We start from the raw sequence: 21,246 nt of genomic DNA on the forward strand, positions 1-21,246 counted from the left end.
GAGCTTTAACAACTCTGGCCTTTTTTGGTTCCTTGAACCTACCAAGCTCTTTCCCATCTCAAAATCATTTTCCATGTCTTCTTTACATTCTCTTCCTTTTTCACATAGCTAATGTCCACCAATCTTTCCTCAAAGTTGTCCCTGATTCTCAAGGTAAACTAAGTTACCTGTTCTTGTCCCTTATAGCACTCATCACAATCCAATAATAAACGTGTGCATGTTTTTACTTTCTGACTCTTACCATACTATTAACTCCAAGAGAATCAAGACCTCTGTATTACCCTTTATTCTCTGCATCTAGCACCTAGTTGGCCCCCAACAATTATGTGTGAAATGAATAACTGGCTTAGATGAGATAATCACCCCAAATTGTCAAAATTTAGTGGTGATTTTGACAATCACCAATACCTCATCTAATACTACCTACTACCCTTAGAATTCAGGGAAGTAGGCCATAGTAGGCAAGCAGAATTACTATTATCAAGCTACTAAAATGGTTGCTTCAGTAGTAACTTACTGGGGAAAGGGAAGAGAGTGGTTTCCAGAGAACCTGTGCTTCTACTGAGCGAATAAACTTGTTTAATTCAGTTAACCCTCTTCCTCCATAAAATCTTCATAAGACTATGATGTCAAATAAGTAAAATAATATAACTATCTATACAGTAGCTTGCACAAAGAGCAAGCATGCAATGGTACTTCTTTTCCTCTCAGGAGACCATGTTACCTGTTACTCTTAAATATTATTAACCTCTGAATAAGAACTTAATTAAAAACCTACAAAATACTCCAGTGTATATGAAAAACAGAGCTGTGTTTCATGACCCCTTTTCTCACAGCATCATGATCTTCCCACCTCCCTAAGAGAATTAGTTACCTGCTCTTCTGTTTCAATTATATCAGCTCAAATATCCATTTAGCTTAAAGAACAAGTCCTAGAAACACAGAAATGAAGTAGAGCAAAGCAAAGCAACCAACCAAAAGGACAACAACAAAACTATCTTGTCCTCAGGGAAGATGACTTTCTCACTCTGCCTCCAACCACACACGTGCATGCGTGAGTGCTAAGTTGCATCCAACTCTTTGCGACCCTATGGACTGTAGCCCACCAGGCTCCTCTGTCCATGGGATTCTGCAGGCATGAGTACCGAAGAGGACTGCCAAGCCCTCCTCCGGGGATCTTCCTAACCTAGGGATCAAACGCCCGTCACTTAGGTTTCCTGCACTGACAGATGGGTTCTTTACCACTAGCGCCACCTGGGAAGACCATACCCGCACTCTTGTCCTGCCCAAAGTTTCACAGAATCCAAGGTAAGGCTGCCACATTTAGCAAATAAAAATACAGAGTTGTTGTTTAATCACTAAGTCATGTCTAACGCTTTGTAACCCCATGGACTGTAGCCCAACCAGCTCCTCTGTCCATGGAATTCTCCAGACAAGAATACTGGAGTGGGTTGCCATTTCCTTCTCCAGGGGATCTTCCTGATCTAAGGATTGAACCCACATCTCCCCACACATTGTCTGTCAACTCTATTCTCAGGCCATATGACATCTCTTTACCTTCATATACCCACTCCACAACCTTCATTACAATACTTTGCCTTCTAAAAAAATTTCTCTGGAGACACACTGGATATGATCTTTCTCCAAAGTATAGTTAAAGTATACCCTGACCTCACTTATATGCTGTCAGTAAAAAACTCTAAAGAGGAAAGCAAAGAAAATCATCTTAATTCTGTTTCTTGGTGGTGCTGGGAGTTAAAAAAAAAGAAAAGAAAACAAATGTAAACAAAACAGCAACCATTAGCAACTTCTTTAAAAACCTAAAAAGTCTTGCTTCCAAGAATAGGTATGTGAGAAAAAGATTAACAGTATAATCTTTTCAGAACTAGATCCAGAAAGAATAAATTTTCTGACAGAAAGTATATAAGCAGTGACATTTGAAAGGGAGAATGAACTCTCAGAACAAAGGGTTACACTTAGCTTCAAAACACCTTTGAATTTTATTTGTAACCAAAAGGAACCTCAGAGATCATCTACCTCAAACTTCTCAATTTATGAGAAAACCAAAGACCTCAAGAGGTAAAATTACTTATTCAACGTTACAAAGATGATCCTAGCTCCTTCCAGTTTCTCATACTCTGACCTCTTGCCCCAGATGATATAAGGCTGAGGAAGATCTTCTTCCTGTCCAGTGAGTGTCAGAGGACAAATTCCTAATAATACTGTCACATCTAACACAAGAAAAATGTATTCCTAGCATTTCAAGGTAGATACTGATTTTCCCACAGAAAGATTGTTGTACACAGTATCACAGAGATTTTTCAACATTATTAACACAACTTTACAACTCTCTAATATTATTAGTCCACTCCTATAAGTCAAGTTTATTATGGGTTAAATTTGGTGAGTTGTCTGAGAATCTAACCACCAAACATATTGCTTCAGAGAAAGTTAAGTTCCAAGTTCTAAACCATTTTACAAGTTAAAAATATAATAAATTGTATTGGAAGTTAAGAACTACCAATTCAGAATTATAAACTAAGTGTGATAGACTAAAACCACAAGATTCTTCAAAGCTCCACACTAAAGGTCACTTAAAATTAGGTATTGGGCACATTTACCACAGGATACAATCTACATACATTTTTTATTAATATTTTACTGGAAAAATGAAGTATGTTAAAAAAGAATCATACACATTTCTATACTCATATAATTTAGGAATTAAAAAGAAAACCTTCAGTGTACATTTTCAGGAAGTGACCTATAAGAGACAAGAAATTATCATCTCATAAATGAAAGGCTGGCAACGTATACATTATGCAATCTCTAATGCTAGTTCAAAAAATGTGTGGGTAAAGGAATTATACCTGAATAGGTAAGTGAAGTTCAAAGAACTTCCCAATATATATTTTTTCTTTTCTCTTGAGATAAAGCCGTATGCTTTCTGAATTGAAAATTTATTTGATACATCTTTAAAATTTTTTCTACTTGGTACACTAAATCAATGGATATTCTTCATTCTCTCATTTTACTAGTCCAACAAAAATTAAATCTATACTATTTGCTAAAGACTATGCTAGCAATTTCAGTTGTTGTTTAGTCACTCAGTCATGTTCAAATCAACTCTTTGTGATCCCAGAGACTGCAGCTCCCCCCCCAACCCCCCCACCCCGGGCTCCTCTGTCCATGGGATTTCCCAGGCAAGAATACTGCAGTGGATTGCCATTTCCTTCTCCAGGGGATCTTCCCGACCCAGGGATCCAGCCCACATCTCCTGAGTTGGCAGGCAGATTCTTTACCACAGCAATTTCAGATTTATGACAATAAGCATCAGGTCAGTTCCTATCCTCAAGGAGCTTAGAGAAACCTTGAGTTAACTGTATTTATGAAGTAATTATGGCAACTGAATTTCAGTTGGTCATTTCAGGAAACATTAAAAATGTCATCAAATTAATTCTTAAAAAAGGAAACTATACAGTAGTAACCTTAAAAACATTTGAATAGTCTTATCATTTATATGAAATTTCACCACAAAGTAATTAAAAGTAGTGTTTTGGTAGAAGTAATATTTTAACAGCAGTTTTTGCTGTGAAAATTAATTGAATTAACCCTCCAAAAAGGAAATCAAAAGCTACTAGATACTGTAATAATGAAAATCAAGTACTTGGCAATACCTTATTCTGACAATAAAGGAATACGTATAATTATAGTATTATATTGATACACTCTCTGAATATATATATGGTTATTTACAAACCTGAATAAAGTAGCTCCATATCACACCTTACAAATGACCAATGTATTTTCAATGTATTACAAAGTCAATGTATTACATTACACCACAAACATCAATGTATTACAAATTCAAAATGTATTTTGAATTGTGTCTTCTGCAAGTTTTTCAATGAAAAAGGTCTAAACATTTTCCAGAGATTTTCTTTTTCACAAACTTTATTCAATACCCTACTTGTTTATTACCAAATCATGTAACTTTTCATCAATATTAACTAAACCTATACTGAAAACTACATATATTAACTATTATTACTTTTTAAATTTGCAATTATTAAAAATATGGTGGATGAGAAACATTCAATTTAGAGCCATGTCTCCAAAGCAAAATTCAATGTAAATCAGCCATTCTAACATGCCACAGAAAATCCTAATGAAAATTTTCACTGTATTTTACACTGAAATATTTTCACCATTTACCAGCTAAAATACGTAAATAAATATTTTAAAATATTTAAAAGCATCATGAAAACATATTTACTTAATTTAGGCATACTAGTTGGTGGCATAAATGGACTTTTTCCATTTACATATAAGGAAACCAAGGCAAGGTGTCCATTTTATAAACTGCACGGTCATTTCCTAACAAGCAACTGATTCTACATCATCAAGTTATACACGGGCCACTTCCAAGTGCCATAAAACAATTAGTGTACCTTAAAACAACTGCCTCTGCAGTGCCTATGTGCAAATTCGTTTTACCAAGAGGGTTATGGCAACAATCTAAAACAAGAAAAGCTAGAAAGGGAGGATTACAAAAAAGAAAAATAAAACACTTATTTTTGGTAGCGAATCATTTATTTTTAAATAATGAGATGTAAACAATTTTTAGCATAATAAATAACCAACAGTTGTTTCTTCCATTTCTAAAAAATATTTCATCTTTCAGGTAGATCATGCAAAATTGTAGCCTACCCATCCTTGTAGACAGAAGTTTAAAAATTGAGAAGAAATCCTCTGACAAGTAATTAAATACATGACATTGCAAGCAAGAGAATAAAATTAGATAAATTTAGGAAATGTATCATTATTTCAGTTAAAACCCCATCTTAAATATTAAATGCTTCCTTTCATTCAACCGAAGCCTAGGATTAGCAAATACTCCATTACTGAAAAATAAAGATATACAAAACTTTCCTTTTTCAAAACTTGAGAAATTTGGTATCAAATATTGGACAGTAAAGAAAAACACTTTTCCTAACAGAAACTTAGAGCATAAGGGGAAAAAAAAAAACAGTTCCTGAGAGTTCGAAAGACTGAAACTGTGTCCATAACTATGATATAGTGCTATCAACAATTAGGAAAATGAAAGTTACCGCCTATACAAATTAAAGAACATTAGACGGGTTGCATAACCAATAAACCAATTACATCAATTCCTGGACAGAAACAAGACTTAGCTAACACGTGGATATAACATCAAAAATATATATATTAAAATATAGGCACCCTTTGCATAGAAAACGAAAGAATCAGACTGAATCGTGTTCAAGTATCTAGTCTAGTTGGGGATTCTTTAATAAATCGGCTATAAGATAGGTTGTGAATGCTCAGGTCAGATGTGCTTTCTTTTTGCCATTATTCCAGTTCATCATCCGCAAGTGCAAGAGAAGGCGTCAGAGTACCGAAGCTAGGGGGCATGCTATAGCAAGGGGAAAAGAAAAATGGGAAAAGGTGCAATGGATGCTGCAGAGTTGAATAATTATCCGGGTGGCACAATGGGCGAGTCCCGCCGACGTCGGAGCTGGGTGAGCAGCTCCCTAACTCTGCCCAAGGCCCCCTCTCCCCAGAGCAGGCGTCGGAGACGACAGCCGGCTTCGCCTCCTCTTCCAGCGAAGAAAGGGATCCCCGCACTCGCTTTACCGTTATGTTGTGTCTTTACAGACACAGGCTCGCGGCTCAAACACGCAAACGCACCAGCTGGCTTTACGGAGCCTCGGGCACGTAGCTCGAGCCTCGCTTCTCGGGCAACCGGTGCCGCAGGCTCCCCCGGAGCGAGGAGGCACAGGGGCGGGACGCGGGGGCAGGGGCGCTCAGGCGGTGGCACCTCAGGTGAGAACCGCAGTATCCCCGCCTAGAGCAGCCTCGAGGCGGTCCCCGCAACCAAGCGCCAGGCGCGCCCGCCGGCCGCCGGGTCCCTAGCCCCACTGGCGGGTGGGCGGCCGGAGCTCTGGAAACCCGCGAATGGGGGTGGGGGCCGTCGCGGGGGAGGCGCGCCCATCCCCACAACCTTTGGCTGGCTAGCGCTCCAGGCGCACCTCTCCCCGTTCTTGGCCAGTGGGGAAGAGTTCCTCTCCCGGCACCCTGACCCCCCGAAAAACAATTCCTCAGAGACTCGCGCTCACCGAGAAATCTTGAGGGGCTCTTGCCTTACCCCTTCTTCATGCTTCGGCGGCGGCCGCCTGTCCCCCTCAGCTCCCGGGACTCCACCTAGAGCCTCCAGGAGCGTCAGTCTCCCGGGTGGAACCTGCTGTGGGCAGCGGCCGAGGTACCGGGCCACGGGGAGCGCCGCCTGCGACGTCCGCCGGTCACCGGACCCACCGTGTGCTCGACGCGCGAGCGAACAACACCGTGAGTCGCCGCCGCCGCCGCCCCCCACCCGCCCCCTCCTCGTTCGCGACGCTCCACAACCGGACGCGGAGACCCGCGCCTGAAGCAGGGGGGAACCGCTGGACTCTTGCCACCTAATCCCCCATCTTTCCCACCAGGAGCTATTCCCCGTCAGTCAACGTCTTCCCACTTAAGATTCTCACTTTCCTCTTCAGTTCTCGGTGCCCAGGTGCAGCTGTGGTGGGAAACTCAGCCCCCACCCACTCACCCATCAGTGGGGATGAATATCGCTCTTCCCCCCCTTTCCTGAGGCTTATATGGTATTGCCCAATCCTCAGTTTGGGGGAGGGGGACGGAGAGAACAGTGCTTGGCCGGGGAATGAGGGAAGATGAGAGCCAATTGAATGAACCAACCATTCAGGGGCGGGGTCAAAGAGGGGCCTGCCTGCCCCGCCCCGCCCCTCGCACCAAACTACAATCCCCATCGTGCTTCTTCCGCTTCCCTCCGCGCTGCACGCCGGGAGTGTGGCATTTGGCGGCCTCAAGGTATTTCGGAACTCGTAGTCTTTAATCTAGTCACATAGGTCCCGAAAGTTGTAAGCTATTATAATCGTCTCTGTTTCCCTAGGTAAATATTTCCAAACCCCGAGTTCCATTGTACTTATTCTAATACTAGTTCATCGATTGTGTTGATTGTTTTAAAATATAAATGTTTTCTTAGGAGAGGAACTAAATAATGTCTATTACTGCAACCTGTCAGGACCTAAAGCTGCTCCTTCTTCCGCCAGGGCCTGGTCTCCACAGATTATCTGTTGCCGTCATGTCGGCTGCGATTGCAGCTCTCGCTGCTTCTTATGGTTCGGGTTCAGGGTCCGAATCGGACTCGGACAGTGAGGGCGGGCGGTGTTCCCTGCCAGCCGCGGATTCCCTCATGCACTTAACTAAATCGTCTTCGGATAAGCCCTCTCTGGCAGTGGCAGTGGACTCCGCTCCGGAGGTGGCAGTTAAGGTAAGCGCTTTGGCTACTGGTGCGCGGCGGGAATTGTCCATTTCTGCTCCAAAATCCGACAGTCACTTGTTAGACCCCGGGTTACCTGTCCTTCGATCCTGACAGGTGAGTGGCTAACGCTTGGATTCTTCTCCCTCTGTAGGTCTTTCTCGGGAGAAGCTGGGAATTGGAAGTTCAGAACAGTCCTCCACTCCCTGCTCTTGCCTCCCGTCGTCAGGAAGAGGGGATGAAATTTGAGTTTCTGGATTAGGATGTGCCCTGGATAGAGTAGGTGTAACAACATAAGCAAACCTAAATCAGAACTTCCCAGACTAGAGTATGTGCCCTCGCTTTAAATGAGCAGCGGCCTGGCTTTGTTTTGTTTTTGAAGTCCGAACTAGAATCTGATCCCGGCTCCACTACTTGTTTGAACTTGGGCAAGTTATACAGCCTTCTCTGTCTCCTCACCTGTATAATGGAGGTATAATTTTTAAAGCAGCTACATACATGAGAGGATTATTGTGACGAAATAAAGCTTGTACCCGAAAGCTCGGTGTCTAATAAAAGTGCATATATAAGGCAAAGCAGTGAGAAAAGACCTTGAATTTAAGAAATAGTGTGCATGATCCCAACTGAGGAAGGTGATAGAGGAGGAAATTGGGTTACATAGTTCCTTTAACAAGTGCTTATTGAACACAGGTTACTTCCCAGGAACTGTTCTAAGAGCTGAAGACACAGAGGCCAATAAGCTAGACATCTTTGAAAGCTTGATGCGTTCATTTTCGTGGAAAAGGCAGTCAGTAAAATGTGAACAAATGAAGTGGTTACAGAGTGGGTAGAGTACTGTGAAGGAAAAAAACAACTCCATGAAATAGAGTTCTGTAATAGAGAATAAGGTAGGAGCTTGACTTCTCTAGATTGTTTAGGGAAGTCTTCTTGAAAAAGTGGCTTTGAGGAACAGGAAACAGCCAGCCAAGTGCATAATAAGACAAGTGTTTCCCAGCAAAAAGAGGTAGCAAACCTTGAGATGGCAACGAGATGAGTGTCTTTGAAGAACTGAGGAAACATGTCTGTGTCTAGAGCTGGAGGAGAGCATCTCCCAGTTGGTGGTACTGGTCCAGTAGAGCCTAATGAGGGTGGATCAGGAGCTCAGGATGTGGTGAGGGGAGGCAGTGTGCAAAAACTCCTTTCTAATTATGATGTTCCCAAGTCAGTTGCTATAACTTAAGTCTCTTACAGGTTTTTAGTGAGCTATTTATGGATTTTACTTTTTAAAGGGACATCAAGTATGAAAGAATACTTAGAATCCCTCTATTTGTATAACAAAACAAACTCCTCAAACTTATACTCCTCCAGCAGCCTCCTGAGTCTTCATTCTTTTCACAGCTCAGCTTTTTGGAGCTCTCCCACTTTATCTCACTTTCTCCTCAGCTCAATGCAGCCTTGCCCTAGCCTCTTGGGAAACTTACTGTCTCTGAGTAATGTCACTGGGCTTCCAGTTGTCAAGTTCTGTCGTCTTGAGTATGTGCATCAAGTGGTGCTATTAAATAGTTCTTCTTGGAAACTTTCTCTCCCTCTGGCTTCCATGGGTCTATCCTCAGCCTTCTCTTTCCTGTTCTTTTGCCCTCCCTTTCAATATTGATGTTTCCTGAGACTCTTAGTCCATATTTGCATCCCTCATACTCTCCAGGCCTTCAACCTGTAGTACTTCTGATGACTCACAGGTGAATACTGAAATGGTTCACACAGACTCTGGTATCAAGACTGCCAAAATGCAAATCCTACCTCCATGAGTTACCCAAATTGTGACCTTGGATAAATTATTTAAGTGCTCCGTGTCTTTTTTCTCATCTGTTAAGTAGGGGATAACATTAGTAACTATCTCATAAATCATGTGCCAGGCACACTATCCTTATCCATTCTAAACTCCTTGCTAGCTTCAGAACTATTAACCTCTCTCCCAGGATAGCTCTCAGTCACTTCCAATCCAGTGTGTTAAAATATGAGCATTTCTTTCCCTCAGGATCTGCTTTACCTGTTTTTCCCATTTCAATTAATGATTCCACAACCTATGCATTAGAACAGACGGGTCTTCCTTTTTCTTCTTCCTCAGCCCCTGAAGCTCATCATTCAAATGGTTATAACATGTCTGTTTCATTAACTTCACTCAAATCAATTTCTATTTCTCTGTTTTTACTGATACAGCCTACTTTATATCTTCCTCACTTCTCTCAAGTGTCATTCTTGACTTTGCTTTCTCTCTGAATTTCTACTATTGGGTAATAGGTCCTGGTAATGAATAGGAACCATTACTCAATAGTGCCTATGTTATTTATCAAATCTCTGTTTCCTTTTCTGCTACCACTGTTCAGATTCTTATAATTTTATAATTTTTGTTCAAGACAATTATAGTAACTTTCTAACTGGACTTTCTACTTCCTTCTTTCTTGTCTCCCAGTTCCACACCCCGAGTTTCCCTTCACAATGCACTCAGAATGAGTTTCTAAATTCCAGTGTTATCATATCACTTCCTTGCCAAAGACATTCTATTGCCCGCCCAGTAATTTCTAAGTTCCTTATGTATTAATAACATATTCTTCCATGATGACCTCTCCACAAAGCCCTCAAAGCCTATTTTCTTTTATCCCCCTCAAGATTTTGCTCACACTAGCCTCTCTGCCCGGAAATCCCTTGCCTCATGCCTCCCTTCTTTCCTACCCCGCAAAACTCTACTCTTGTTCAGTCTCAGCGCATGTTTCCTCCTCTGTCTACCTCAACCCCCTTTCCACACTTCAGTTGTATAGCATTTGCCACATTGCTGTGACTTGTTAATTTTTTTCTTTCTTCTGGACCGGACCCTAGAGACCTGAGGTGGTTGTGTATGTTTGTTTTCATGTTTTCAATGCCTTGTATACAAAATTATGAGAGATAGATAAGGTGAGTAAATGAATGAAAGACTACGTGAAAAACAAAGTCTTGAAAAAATACATACATTGAGATTCGGTGTATACTGAATGGGTGGGAGTGTGGGGACATCTCTAGAACTCAGTTCAATCACTTCAAGTTATAAGTAAGATAATCCAGGAGAAAAGATTGAATAAAGTATCAGAGGTCCATTAGAAATAGGACTGGGGCTAAACCCCCCAGTGCTCTAGTGTCTATGATGAGAGAGTAAGGGATATTGATCATCACTTGTTTGTTAATAAACTTTATTTAAAAAAGCTTATACCTAGTAAGTTTAATGATGGAAAAATATCCAGGGGAAAAGCTGTGAAGCATACAAATATATTCATCTGTAATTGTCAAGTTGTGACTAATAGTAAACATTTTGGCAAAATACGAGCTTACGCAGTTTTTTAATCCGTACCACTGAACACTAATGAGAGTTCATATATCTTATTAGTGATTTTATTTTTGAAGTTACTATTGGGTTGTCTCTTCCTTCTGATGTGTAGGAGGTCTTTACATATTCTGGATATTACCCTATGTCAATTATGTATGTTGCAAATTTGTGTCTTGTTATGGAGAAATAACAAGCCACAGATTTTCCTTGTTGGAGAAATTCTTTTACCAAAGCCATAAAAATATTCTCCTATTTTGTCTTTCGAAAGCACTATATTTTTGCTTTTACATTTAAGCCATAAATCCATGGAATTAAGTTTTGTATATGGTGTGAATATTTTTAATAATATGGCTTTGATCTTTGTAGGTTGTTCTACCCCCTCACCTCTATCCATTTTTTGTTATTCAAAAATGTCTTGGCTCTTCTTGTCCCCTGTAATTCTACATATGGTTTATAATTAACTTGTAAGTTTTGCTAACATCCAAGTGGGATATTGTTTGGGATGGGATTGAATGATAGATCAGTTTGAAGACAGTGTTCTATCTATTCATTCATTTAGGTCTTCTTTAGATTTTTAATTTCTTTGAAAGTTTATAATTTCCTGCATCAATATCTTGAACAGTTTTGTTGCAGAGATTTCTGTGTGTGTGCTTAGTCACTCAGTGGTGTCCCAACTCTTGGTGACCCCGTGGACTATAGCCCACCAGGCTCCTCTGTCTGTGGAATAGTGGGTTGCTGTTTCCTACTCCAGGGGATCTTCCTGACCCAGGGATTGAACCTGCATCGCATGCATCTCCAACATTGGCAGGCGGATTCTTTATCACTGTACCACCTAGGAATCCCCACAGAGATTTCTAGGTGCATCTAATTTTTATGCTAGTATAATAATAAATTGTGTTGGTTTTTTTTTCCATTATTTAATTTTTTGACTGATCTTACTACTTTCATAATGGTACATCAGGCAAATTCCAAGCAAAAGAAAATGGCATTGGTTGTATTAGGGTCAATAAAATAGACTTAAAATGGAAAAAGTATCACTTCATAATGATTCAAGGCTCAATTCACAAAGGGGTATATAACAATTTTAAATTTATGTGCATCTAATGGTAGCGCTAGTAAAGAACCCGCCTGCCAATGCAGCAGACATAAGAGACATGTGTTCGATTCCTGGGTTGGGAAGATCCCCTGGAGGAGGGCATGGCAACCCACTCGCATCCCATGGACAGAGGGGCCTGGCAGTCTACAGTCTATAGGGTTCAGAGAGTCGAAGATGACTGAAGCAATTTAGCACAAAATAATGTAAAAAGCTCAAAATATTTAAGCAAAAATTTTTATAACTATGAGAGAAATTGACAAGTTTACAATTATAGCAGAAGATTTTAATATACCTCTTTCAATAATTGATAGAATAAGCAAAACAATATCAGTAATGATATATAAAATTCAAACAACAAAATTAGGAAACTATCTAAAGGGTATAAAGGATATAGCACTCAATGTAGAAAATTGTTTTAAGCACTAATAAAACAATTTTTAAAAACTGACCATATACTAGGCCAAGGATTGGTTAAGGGCCAGATAGTAAATATTTTGGGCTGTGCTGGCCACTGAGCTTCCCTGTTGGTTTAGATGTTAAAGAACTCGCCTGTGATTCAGGAGACCTAGGTTCAGTCCTTGGGTCGGGAAGATCCCCTGGAGAAGGGAATGGATACCCACTCCAGTATTCTTGCCTGGAGAATTCCATGGACAGAGGAGCCTGGTGGGCTGTAGTCCATGAGGTCGCAAAGAGTTGGACACAACTGAGTGACTCGTATATAACAGGCTGGCCACATACAGTCTTTGTCACATCTTACTGTCTTTCCATCTTTCTTTTTAAAACAACCCTTTAAAATGTAAGTATCTTACATTTACTTAGCTTGTTGATACAGAAACAGACTGTGGGTTAGACTTGACCCAATAAATGTAGTTTGCTACACCATGTACTAGGCCATAAAATAAATCTCAGTACATTTAAAATCATAATCACATTCTCTGACCACAATGCATCTAAGCTAATCAGACACAAAAAGATAACTATAAAAACCCCAGATTTGAAAATTACGAAATTGCACTGGTAACCCTGGGCCAAATTTTTTAGAAATATTTCTATCTTTTAATCTTTTATTATAGTCTTTTTCCTCTGTATTTTTTTAAGGGCAAAACTCAAAAGGTATCTTCATATGAATTTCTATTATTTTATCTCAGCCGCTTAAGCTCCCATTTTAGAAGTCTATTCATTTTCACTTTCTGGGGAAAAAAACCTATAACATAAATTGATAGTCTGTAATAATGGTTAATATTTATGTCCTGCTTAATAGTTTACAAAGTGCTTTTATATCCATTTTCTTATTTGTATAACAGCTAAGAAATGTGAAAAGGACTAAAATGTAAATAATATTTAACTTTATTCTCAAATTACTTTGAATCAACAAAAGATAACCTGTTTAAACTTATTTGACCCATAGGGTGCCCTTCACTTACTGCACTTTAATTTTCATGGATAATTGAAGCTGAATAGAAATCCTTTGTAATTCTCTGCTAATTTCAATTGCATGCCTAATTGTTACTGAACTCCTCATGGGTATTAAAACAAGGTTGTGATGTTGTCCAAGTTTTTCTAATTAAATGTAAAATTAATAACTCTTCAGTTTCTGAAGAGTTGTTCAGTTTGTTCTGTAATTTTATTAGCAGGAACCAGAGACTGGGACCTATTCATATTTTTTATTAGTTGTCACTGTTGCTTCTTAAAAGTAGTTCTTTTAAAATTGTATTTTGTGTTTAAAACTTGATGTCTCATGGTACTCTGTTTAAAGTAATTCAAATTTAGAATATTTAAAATACCCTTAACCAGAAAGATCTGGTAAATCATATTATAAAGTGGTTCTAGCAACTGTTTTCTAAAAAAAAAAAAACCACTGGGGAGGTATGAATGTGGCTAAGCTTCTTGTTCTTTTAAGCAGTTTATCATTATAAGTTGAATATTAAGAGAGAAAAGAATTTAATTTCATTTTTATGCAGCTTAACTTTATGGTATTGTGTTTTGATGCTAAGCCCTATGTACTGTTTATAGTCAATGAAGATTCGGGTATACTTTCTGGGGTAACGTGCATGTATCACTTAATTAGGTGGCCTGGCTTCGGAGCTCCCTTCCTTTGTAGTCTTAACACCCTTCCCTGCCTCAGAAGCTGAAAACCCAGATTCTCATTCTCCCAGCTCCCTGTTGGCTAAGGCTTAGGGCTGTGATTTGGGCTGAGACAGACAGATGCACCCACCTAAATTCTAATCTAAAGCTAATCCACGAGGAAGCAAAGAAAGAATATTTTAAGTGGCGACCAGTGGTGACCAGCATAATCTAGTTCCGTCAACCAGAAGTCTCTATAGCAGCATCCAGTGTTTAGTAATCATGTTTGGTAACAGTGACCTTTTGTCCTCACTGGACTGGTTTTGAGATATGATTGATTTTGAATTATGATTCCATCTATATACTTACCCTGTCTTGGTGCCTGTTCCCCCAAGCTAATTCTCTACCCTTGAGAATTCCAAGAGAAACTCAAATGGATTCAATATAGTTTAATCAGCCTGTGAGTGATTCACTTGCTTGTAACTAAAAACCCTGACCCATACTCTGCCAGTGATTTTTGTTTGTTTGTTTGCTGCTAATTAGGTATCTTTAACATTGTTCGTTGGAGAAGGCAATGGCACCCCACTCCGGTACTCTTGCCTGGAAAATCCCATGGATGGAGGAGCCTGGTGGGCTGCAGTCCATGGGGTCGCTAAGAGTCAGACATGACTGAGCTACTTCACTTTCACTTTTCACTGTCATGCATTGGAGAGGGAAATGGCAACCCACTCCAGTGTTCTTGCCTGGAGAATCCCAGGGATGGGGGAGCCTGGTGGGCTGCCGTCTGTGGGGTCGCACAGAGTCGGACACAACTGAAGTGACTTAGCAGCAGCAGCAGCAGCAACATTGTTCATTGTGGCTACTTTAACTTTTTCCTTTTCTTACTTACTCTGTTGGTACCTTGGGGTCAGTGACTTAAGTTTGCTACTACTTCACAAAAGTGTTGTAAGGATTATGTGACATACTGTGTCTACCCTGGTCTTGGCGCTGATGATGTTAAATGCTCCTTTTCATAGCACTTAACCTCTTCTAGCAAATTCACTTACTTATTATATCGGTTATTGTCTGTCTTCCCTATTAGAATATAAGCTTTATAAGGACAGGGAGCTTTGTCTGTTTCTACAGGGCCTAGAACAGTGTCTGACACATAGTAGGCACTCAGGCAGTATTTACTGAATGAATATGTGATTCTAGATACTGCCCTTGTTTTTTGAAGATGTGTATGTTCCTAACTACATAAAGAAAATTAAAAGATCATCTGTGACTCCCAAAATCTCCCACCAACTCCAAACATCTGTCACCCACCATTCATTCTTGTTACTTTAGTCTCTATTTCACCTCCTTCTCTTTTCAGAGGCTAATCGGCTCTTTCCCGGATTCACTCCTTTCCCACGCCTCTTCCAGAGTGACCACAGCTTTTTGATTACTCCCTCATTCTTATCATATGTTTCTCCCTACTTGGCCTTGCCTGTAGCTTATGGTGACTGAATCTTTGGCTTAGCCTTTTCTTTAAAAAAGAGAGAAACAGAATTTTACCATTAAAATCCTTCAATCTGACTCCTCGTCTCTTATTTACTGCCAGATGTCTTGAAAGAGCAAAATTTTTACTGTCTTTTACTGTCTTTTTTTTCCTGAATCTTCAGTTATACCTCAGCCCCTTGCAACCGGCTCTCCATACTTAACCCCATTACCAAAATTGCTCTGGCCAAGGTTTTTTGTGACGTAAATGAAGAATTCAGTGGTCTTTAGTCAGCCTTCATCTTCTAATTTGTCTATGGATTTGACATTTCTTTCCATTTAACTAATATTTATTGAACATGGACTTAATGCCCTGCATTCTACTAGGCAGTAAGAATATAAAATGTAAGTAAAAGTCATGTGCAACAAATAATATATTACAAGGTCTATTAGGAGTTATGAGCAACATCTCTTGGAACTGTGGATGAAAAACATTTTTCCTGGGCCAAGAGGAGAGAAAGTATCAGGGAAAAGAAGATGACATATTATCAGATAATGAAGGGAAATGAACAAGGACCAAAGTAACATTGCCAACAGCACAGAAAACATGAAAGTGCTGGGTATTTTAAAAAATCAGCAATTAGTCTAATAAGCCAAAAATGGGGCACATTAAAGCAGATAAGGATGTATTATAATAGACCAGGCAAGATATGATGAAGTATGCATTCGGAGGCAGAGAATGGAGATTGGGAATAGGGTTGCTGGAGAAGTGTTTTGGGGAGAATCAGTAAGACTCAGTGCCTGCTCTGTTAGTGTGTGACGGCAGCATTGAGGGGAGAGCACCTTCTGTTTTGGACACGGCTAAGTGTTTGATGCTGTGAAATATCCATATAATGAATCTCAACAGGCTGTCAAGTATGTGGATCCAGAGGCCAGGTGTGGTCAAGACGGCAGACAAAAATTAGGGGTGGAGATTGAAGTCAAGAGAAAGGATAAGATAAAGAGATAGACGATTTTGAAACAGAGAGGAAGGACGTTTAAGGGAGTCAGACCGGACTGTATCTTTGTGAAGTCGAGTAACTAGGTTGTCTGCTTCAGTGAAGGGTGTTTTAATAGTGACAAAATTTTGGAACCATAACTGTGCCTATAGTATTATTCTTCCTGTCAGGTTTCTACCTTTGCTCGTTAACTAGTCTACATCAGCAAGAGGTCAGAATAAAGATGGTGGTATGTTAGGGATAGTTCCAGGGGCTAAGGACACATTTGTGTATACAAAGTCCAACTTCTGTAGCTTATATTTTATAATAGAGGGAAGTAGACAATAAATATGTCAGGTGGTGAAAAATATAGTGGAGAAAAATAAAGCAGGGTAAAGGGAAAATAGAAAAACCACACAGAGACCTGAAAGGAGAGAGAACAGTCTTGTGGCTATCCAGAGAAAGAACATTCCAAGAAGAGGGAAGAGTAAGTGCGGAGACCCTGAAATAAGATTGCCTTTTGGTGAATTTCAGGAATAACAAATGAGCCAGCGAGTCTGGAGTAAAGTGAGCACAGGGCTAGGTGAAAACAGAGTTGGTAAGGATAAAGGACAGATCATGGAGTATAAATTCTCAACCAGTTAGATTCAAACTTATTCATTTTATAATGGCAATTTGTAATTTCAGCTTTACTGAAATGCAAATCATGAATGATATATAACTTCCTTAAAAATTTCAAAATATAACTTGAATACCCTAATTAAATTAAAGGACATTTGTTTATAACCTGTTTGATGTGTAAATAAAACATGTAGCGACAGCACATTTTTCATAGTCAATGCTTGAGGCAGGACAATCCAGGAAGACATCAATGCCCTATAAAAACTACCCTTGGGAGCCATACTTTCTGAGAACAACTTGGTAACGAGCCCTGCAGGCCTTCATTCAGCTCTTTCCCTAAGCGGAGAAGCTACCAGAGGGTTTAAGAGTGAAAGAGGAACATAATCTGACTAATATTTTAAAAGACTCACACATAAGGTGTCACACTCCACACCTTATGGAGTGAGGTGTGGGTGGACAAGGGCAGAAGCAGAGACTAGTTCAGAGGGTATTACAATAATCCAGGTGCAAGAAGATAAGTTGAACTGAGGTGATAGTGAAAGAGGACTTTGAAAAGTGGGTGAACTCTGGGTGTCCAGAGAAGGTAGAGGGTTTGCTGATGGGTTGGATGTACAATGTGGAAGAAAGGAGCCAAGGATAACTCTGACAATTTTCACCTGAACAGATGTAAGGGTAGAATTAAGGTTCATTTAGAAAAGGCTAGGAGTCACCCGGAGAAGGCAATGGCAACCCCCTCCAGTACTCTTGCCTGGAAAATCCCATGGATGGAGGAGCCTGGTAGGCTGCACTCCATGGGGTTGCTAAGAGTCAGACACGACTGAGCGACTTCACTTTGATGCATTGGAGAAGGAAATGGCAACCCACTCCAGTGTTCTTGCCTAGAGAATCCCACGGACAAAGGAGCCTGGTGGGCTACACTCCATGGGGTCACAAAGAGTCGGACACAGCTGAAGTGACTTCGAAGCAGCAGCAGGAGTCACTGAGGAAGGAGAAACCAGAGGTTCCCTTTTTGGATATATTAATTTTGAAATATCTATTAGACATCCTGGGAGAAAAGATGTTGTGTTGAAGCTCAGATATATAAATCCCTAGAGTTCAGGGAAGAGATCCAGGCTAGAAAATTGTAATTTATAATTGTTCATGTGGTGGGGTTACACAAGATAGACCACCAGTGATTCTCTGGTGGAGATGAGATTTTTATGTTCATTAAGTTGGGGGATGAATTTAAGAGTTGATATAGATAATAACGCATAGATGATTAGATTTAGAAGTTTTGGGCCCTGTCATCCCCTTCTGTTTCCTCTGCAGTCCCTAACCAAGTCCATCCAGGTACATATCTAATAAGGTGTGCTGAGTGAAGAAGGCGTGCTTCTCTTGAATTTGGAGCCAGAAGATCAGACCTTTTGAGTTAATAAAAAAGGACTTTCTTTTGGACTCTCTTACTTTAAGGCTTTGAGTGGTGTTGACTTATTTAGAAATTTTAATTTGTTCAGATGAGATGGTCAGTGCTTTGGAAGGAAAAACTTTCTGTTATGCAATCTAACCCTGTAACTGTTTACATTATATACTTTTATTAGCCTTTGATTGTTAGAGTGATTAATCATAAATATCAGAAGTGACTAGTCTCACTAGTATCATAAGTACTAGTGTAATCTTCATAGAATTGGTGTTAAGATGGCTAGTGTGACCTTAATGTAATTTCTAAAATATAGTAATTACTTGTCATATCTTTAATGTTCACTTGGTGTCCTTATAGGAAGATTTGGAGACTGGAGTTCACCTTGACCCTGCCGTCAAAGAGGTTCAGTATAATCCTACCTATGAGACCATGTTTGCTCCTGAGGTAAGAAAATGTCTTAGATTAAGAGTGTATTTTGCTGAAGTATTTAAATTGTTGTTTTAGTTGCTAAGCCAACTCTTTTGTGACCCCATGGGCTATAGCCCACTAGGCCCTCTGTCCTTTGGTTTTTCCCAGGCAATAATACTAGAGTGGGTTGCCATTTCTTTGTCCAGGGGATCCCTGACCTAGGGATCGAACCCACATCTCCTGCTTAGCAGGTGGATTCTTTACCACTGAGCCACCTGGGAAGCCCATACATAGGTAGATAAACAGTTGGTGAATTTTTCAAAGTTTTCCCATGAAAGTACACCGTTTAAACTGTCAGAAAATATCTCCTGTTATATCTCAATTAAAAAAAGAAAGGAAAATACATCCTTCTATTCTCCAAAAGTTAAATAGTACACTTTTGTAAGAATATATCTAATTCTTAGATGCAGACTTAGTTAACATCTTCCTCTCGGTGTTGATAAGGGAGTGTTACAAGTTGACCATGAGGGAAAAAATTTTGGTTGATTAGCATCATTAATGCATAGTATATTGTGAAACATCTAGTGACAAGTGCTGCTGTGTTAAGCAGTAAAAAGAGATGCCATGCTGACGTGGTCATGGCTCAAAAATAGCCACACTGTTGATTGCTTGCTTTGAGTCAGACATCTTATGAATTCTTTTTCTTGATGATAAATGGTGATGGAAGCACTAAAAAAGCTGAAGGAAAAAAGAAAAAAACAGAAACAGTGAAAATTGTCAGAAACCCTTTGTAGAAAAGATTAGATTTCTAGATATTTAGCCTTTGAAAAGGAGAAAAGAATGCTTGATTGATAAAATACAGATGTCAGAAAAAGATCATTATCAAAAGTAATAATAATACCAGTTCAGTAGCAGGATCTTTCAGAGCACTTTAAAGATGGAGATGAGGAGCTGTATCTTATTGGATCCTGGTGGAGAAAGAAGTACTTTTTTCATTTTTTGGCATATAGTCATTGTCCTTTTTTTTTTTTTTTTGATAAGCTATTTCATGTAATTTTTGCCTGCTTAGGTTTCCATAGTCACTTAAAATTTGGCAGTGGCACCGTATAGTGCAGCCAAGGACGTCAGTGCTGGTGCTCAGGCTGTTCTCTTAAGTGTACAAGAAGCAAAAATCTCATTCTCAGGCTCTTGAGAGTGGTACAATTTTATTTTATTCCATTATTTCTTAAATCCTTATCACCTGTTAAATCATAGACTGTTTTCTAGCTCTTGGCACTATTTTAGCTGGTGCTTTAAAGAGAGGTAGTATATATATGTTTTTATTATATATATGTGGTTTTTTTTTTTTAATGTAAAGTACTTCAGTTTAAGCCACTGAATTCAGAAAATGAGAAAATTTGAAAGTGACATGATGTGTGACATTCTTATGTTAGTGTATTTTCTATAAAGTCTTTTTTTCTTAAATTTTTAGATCCTGTGCATAACCTAACATATTGCTGTGTGATTATTTTTCAAAACTTTCAAGAAAAATTCAAAAGGTCAAAAAATTTGGGATGCTATTGGCAAGACACTAGGTTTATCATTCTTGTTTTGGGGTTATCAGTCCTTTAATTTTTTGTTCTCCCCCACCCTATGTTAGGGAACCTCACATTAGATGTATCAACTGGTTTATGTTAGGAACATTTCAATGCTTATTGTCTACAATTTAAGAAAAGAGTGATGAGGCTGAAAAGTGAAGAAAAATTACAGTTTTACAAGGAAATTGTCTGTGACTTAAATTACCGACTTTGAACTTTTTGACTAGAGTCTGAATAACTTGCCAAAGTCTGGAAAGTGTTACCAGAGCTTTCCTAGATGAAATTCAAGTTCTCATGATTTGAAAATCCATCATTAGAAACAAGATTTAATCCCTCTGTTCATGCTAGTGTTTACCAGAGAGGATACGCCACGTGTTTTTTTGTTTTGTTTTTAAGAAAAAAAAGAGACCAGACTATTTTCTATAGTGCCTCGAAAGCACTACTTAAGTTTAAGGAGAGTTTGCATCTGGTTGTAAAGACAGAAGTTTCATGAAGGTATGTGTAACTAGCAATTTTTTTTTTTAATGAGCAATACAGTCCACATTAACAACATGAGACGTGGGGCTACACAGACCACTTATTAGCTCTTTTGTGATCTTAAATTACCTTATTTTTTTTCCATAGGTAAAATGAAGATTATTTCTGTTTACTAAATTATAAAGACAAATGAGATAATATATGTTGTGCTTAGGAAACTCTCTGGCACAGAATAATAAGCATTTAATAAATTATAGCCTTTATTATTTATGTTAATATTATTGACATTGATGGCTAGGTAGGCCTTTAGAGGAAAGGTTCTAGGCAAAAGGGAACAGCATGAGCCAAATCACAAAATAGAAAGAACAGTAGTGTTTTAGTCATTATTAGTAGGGGAGAACAGGCTAAGGCTAGAATAGCACTTTGTACAGAGGTATTGCTTTGGGGGCCAAGGTAGCGAGTTTGGTCTTGATTTAATAGATGAGTTTTTAGG

General features: G+C 39.3%; 2 protein-coding genes across 5 annotated transcripts in view; one reads left to right on the top strand and one right to left on the bottom strand.

The window, feature by feature from the left end:
• The window catches only part of WASF1 (WASP family member 1), a 69,727-nt gene extending 63,032 nt beyond the window's left edge, over positions 1 to 6,695 (bottom strand). For 2 of the 4 annotated variants that reach the window (XM_043439156.1, XM_043439155.1), the window contains exon 1: positions 6,141 to 6,695. The gene's annotated coding sequence lies outside the window, so the exon portion shown is untranslated. The remainder of the gene's footprint in view (positions 1 to 6,140) is intronic. The other 2 variants (XM_043439158.1, XM_043439157.1) reach the window with 2 other exon arrangements.
• Positions 6,696 to 7,133: 438 nt separating this feature from the next.
• The window catches only part of CDC40 (cell division cycle 40), a 43,171-nt gene continuing 29,058 nt past the window's right edge, over positions 7,134 to 21,246 (top strand). Inside the window, exons 1-2 of the mRNA XM_043439154.1 lie at positions 7,134 to 7,354; positions 18,649 to 18,735. Of these exons, the coding sequence (XP_043295089.1) occupies positions 7,166 to 7,354; positions 18,649 to 18,735 (276 nt within the window). The 5' untranslated portion in view covers positions 7,134 to 7,165. The remainder of the gene's footprint in view (positions 7,355 to 18,648; positions 18,736 to 21,246) is intronic.

Source organism: Cervus canadensis, chromosome 20 (assembly GCF_019320065.1).
Source record: "Cervus canadensis isolate Bull #8, Minnesota chromosome 20, ASM1932006v1, whole genome shotgun sequence".
Lineage (NCBI taxonomy): Eukaryota > Metazoa > Chordata > Mammalia > Artiodactyla > Cervidae > Cervus > Cervus canadensis.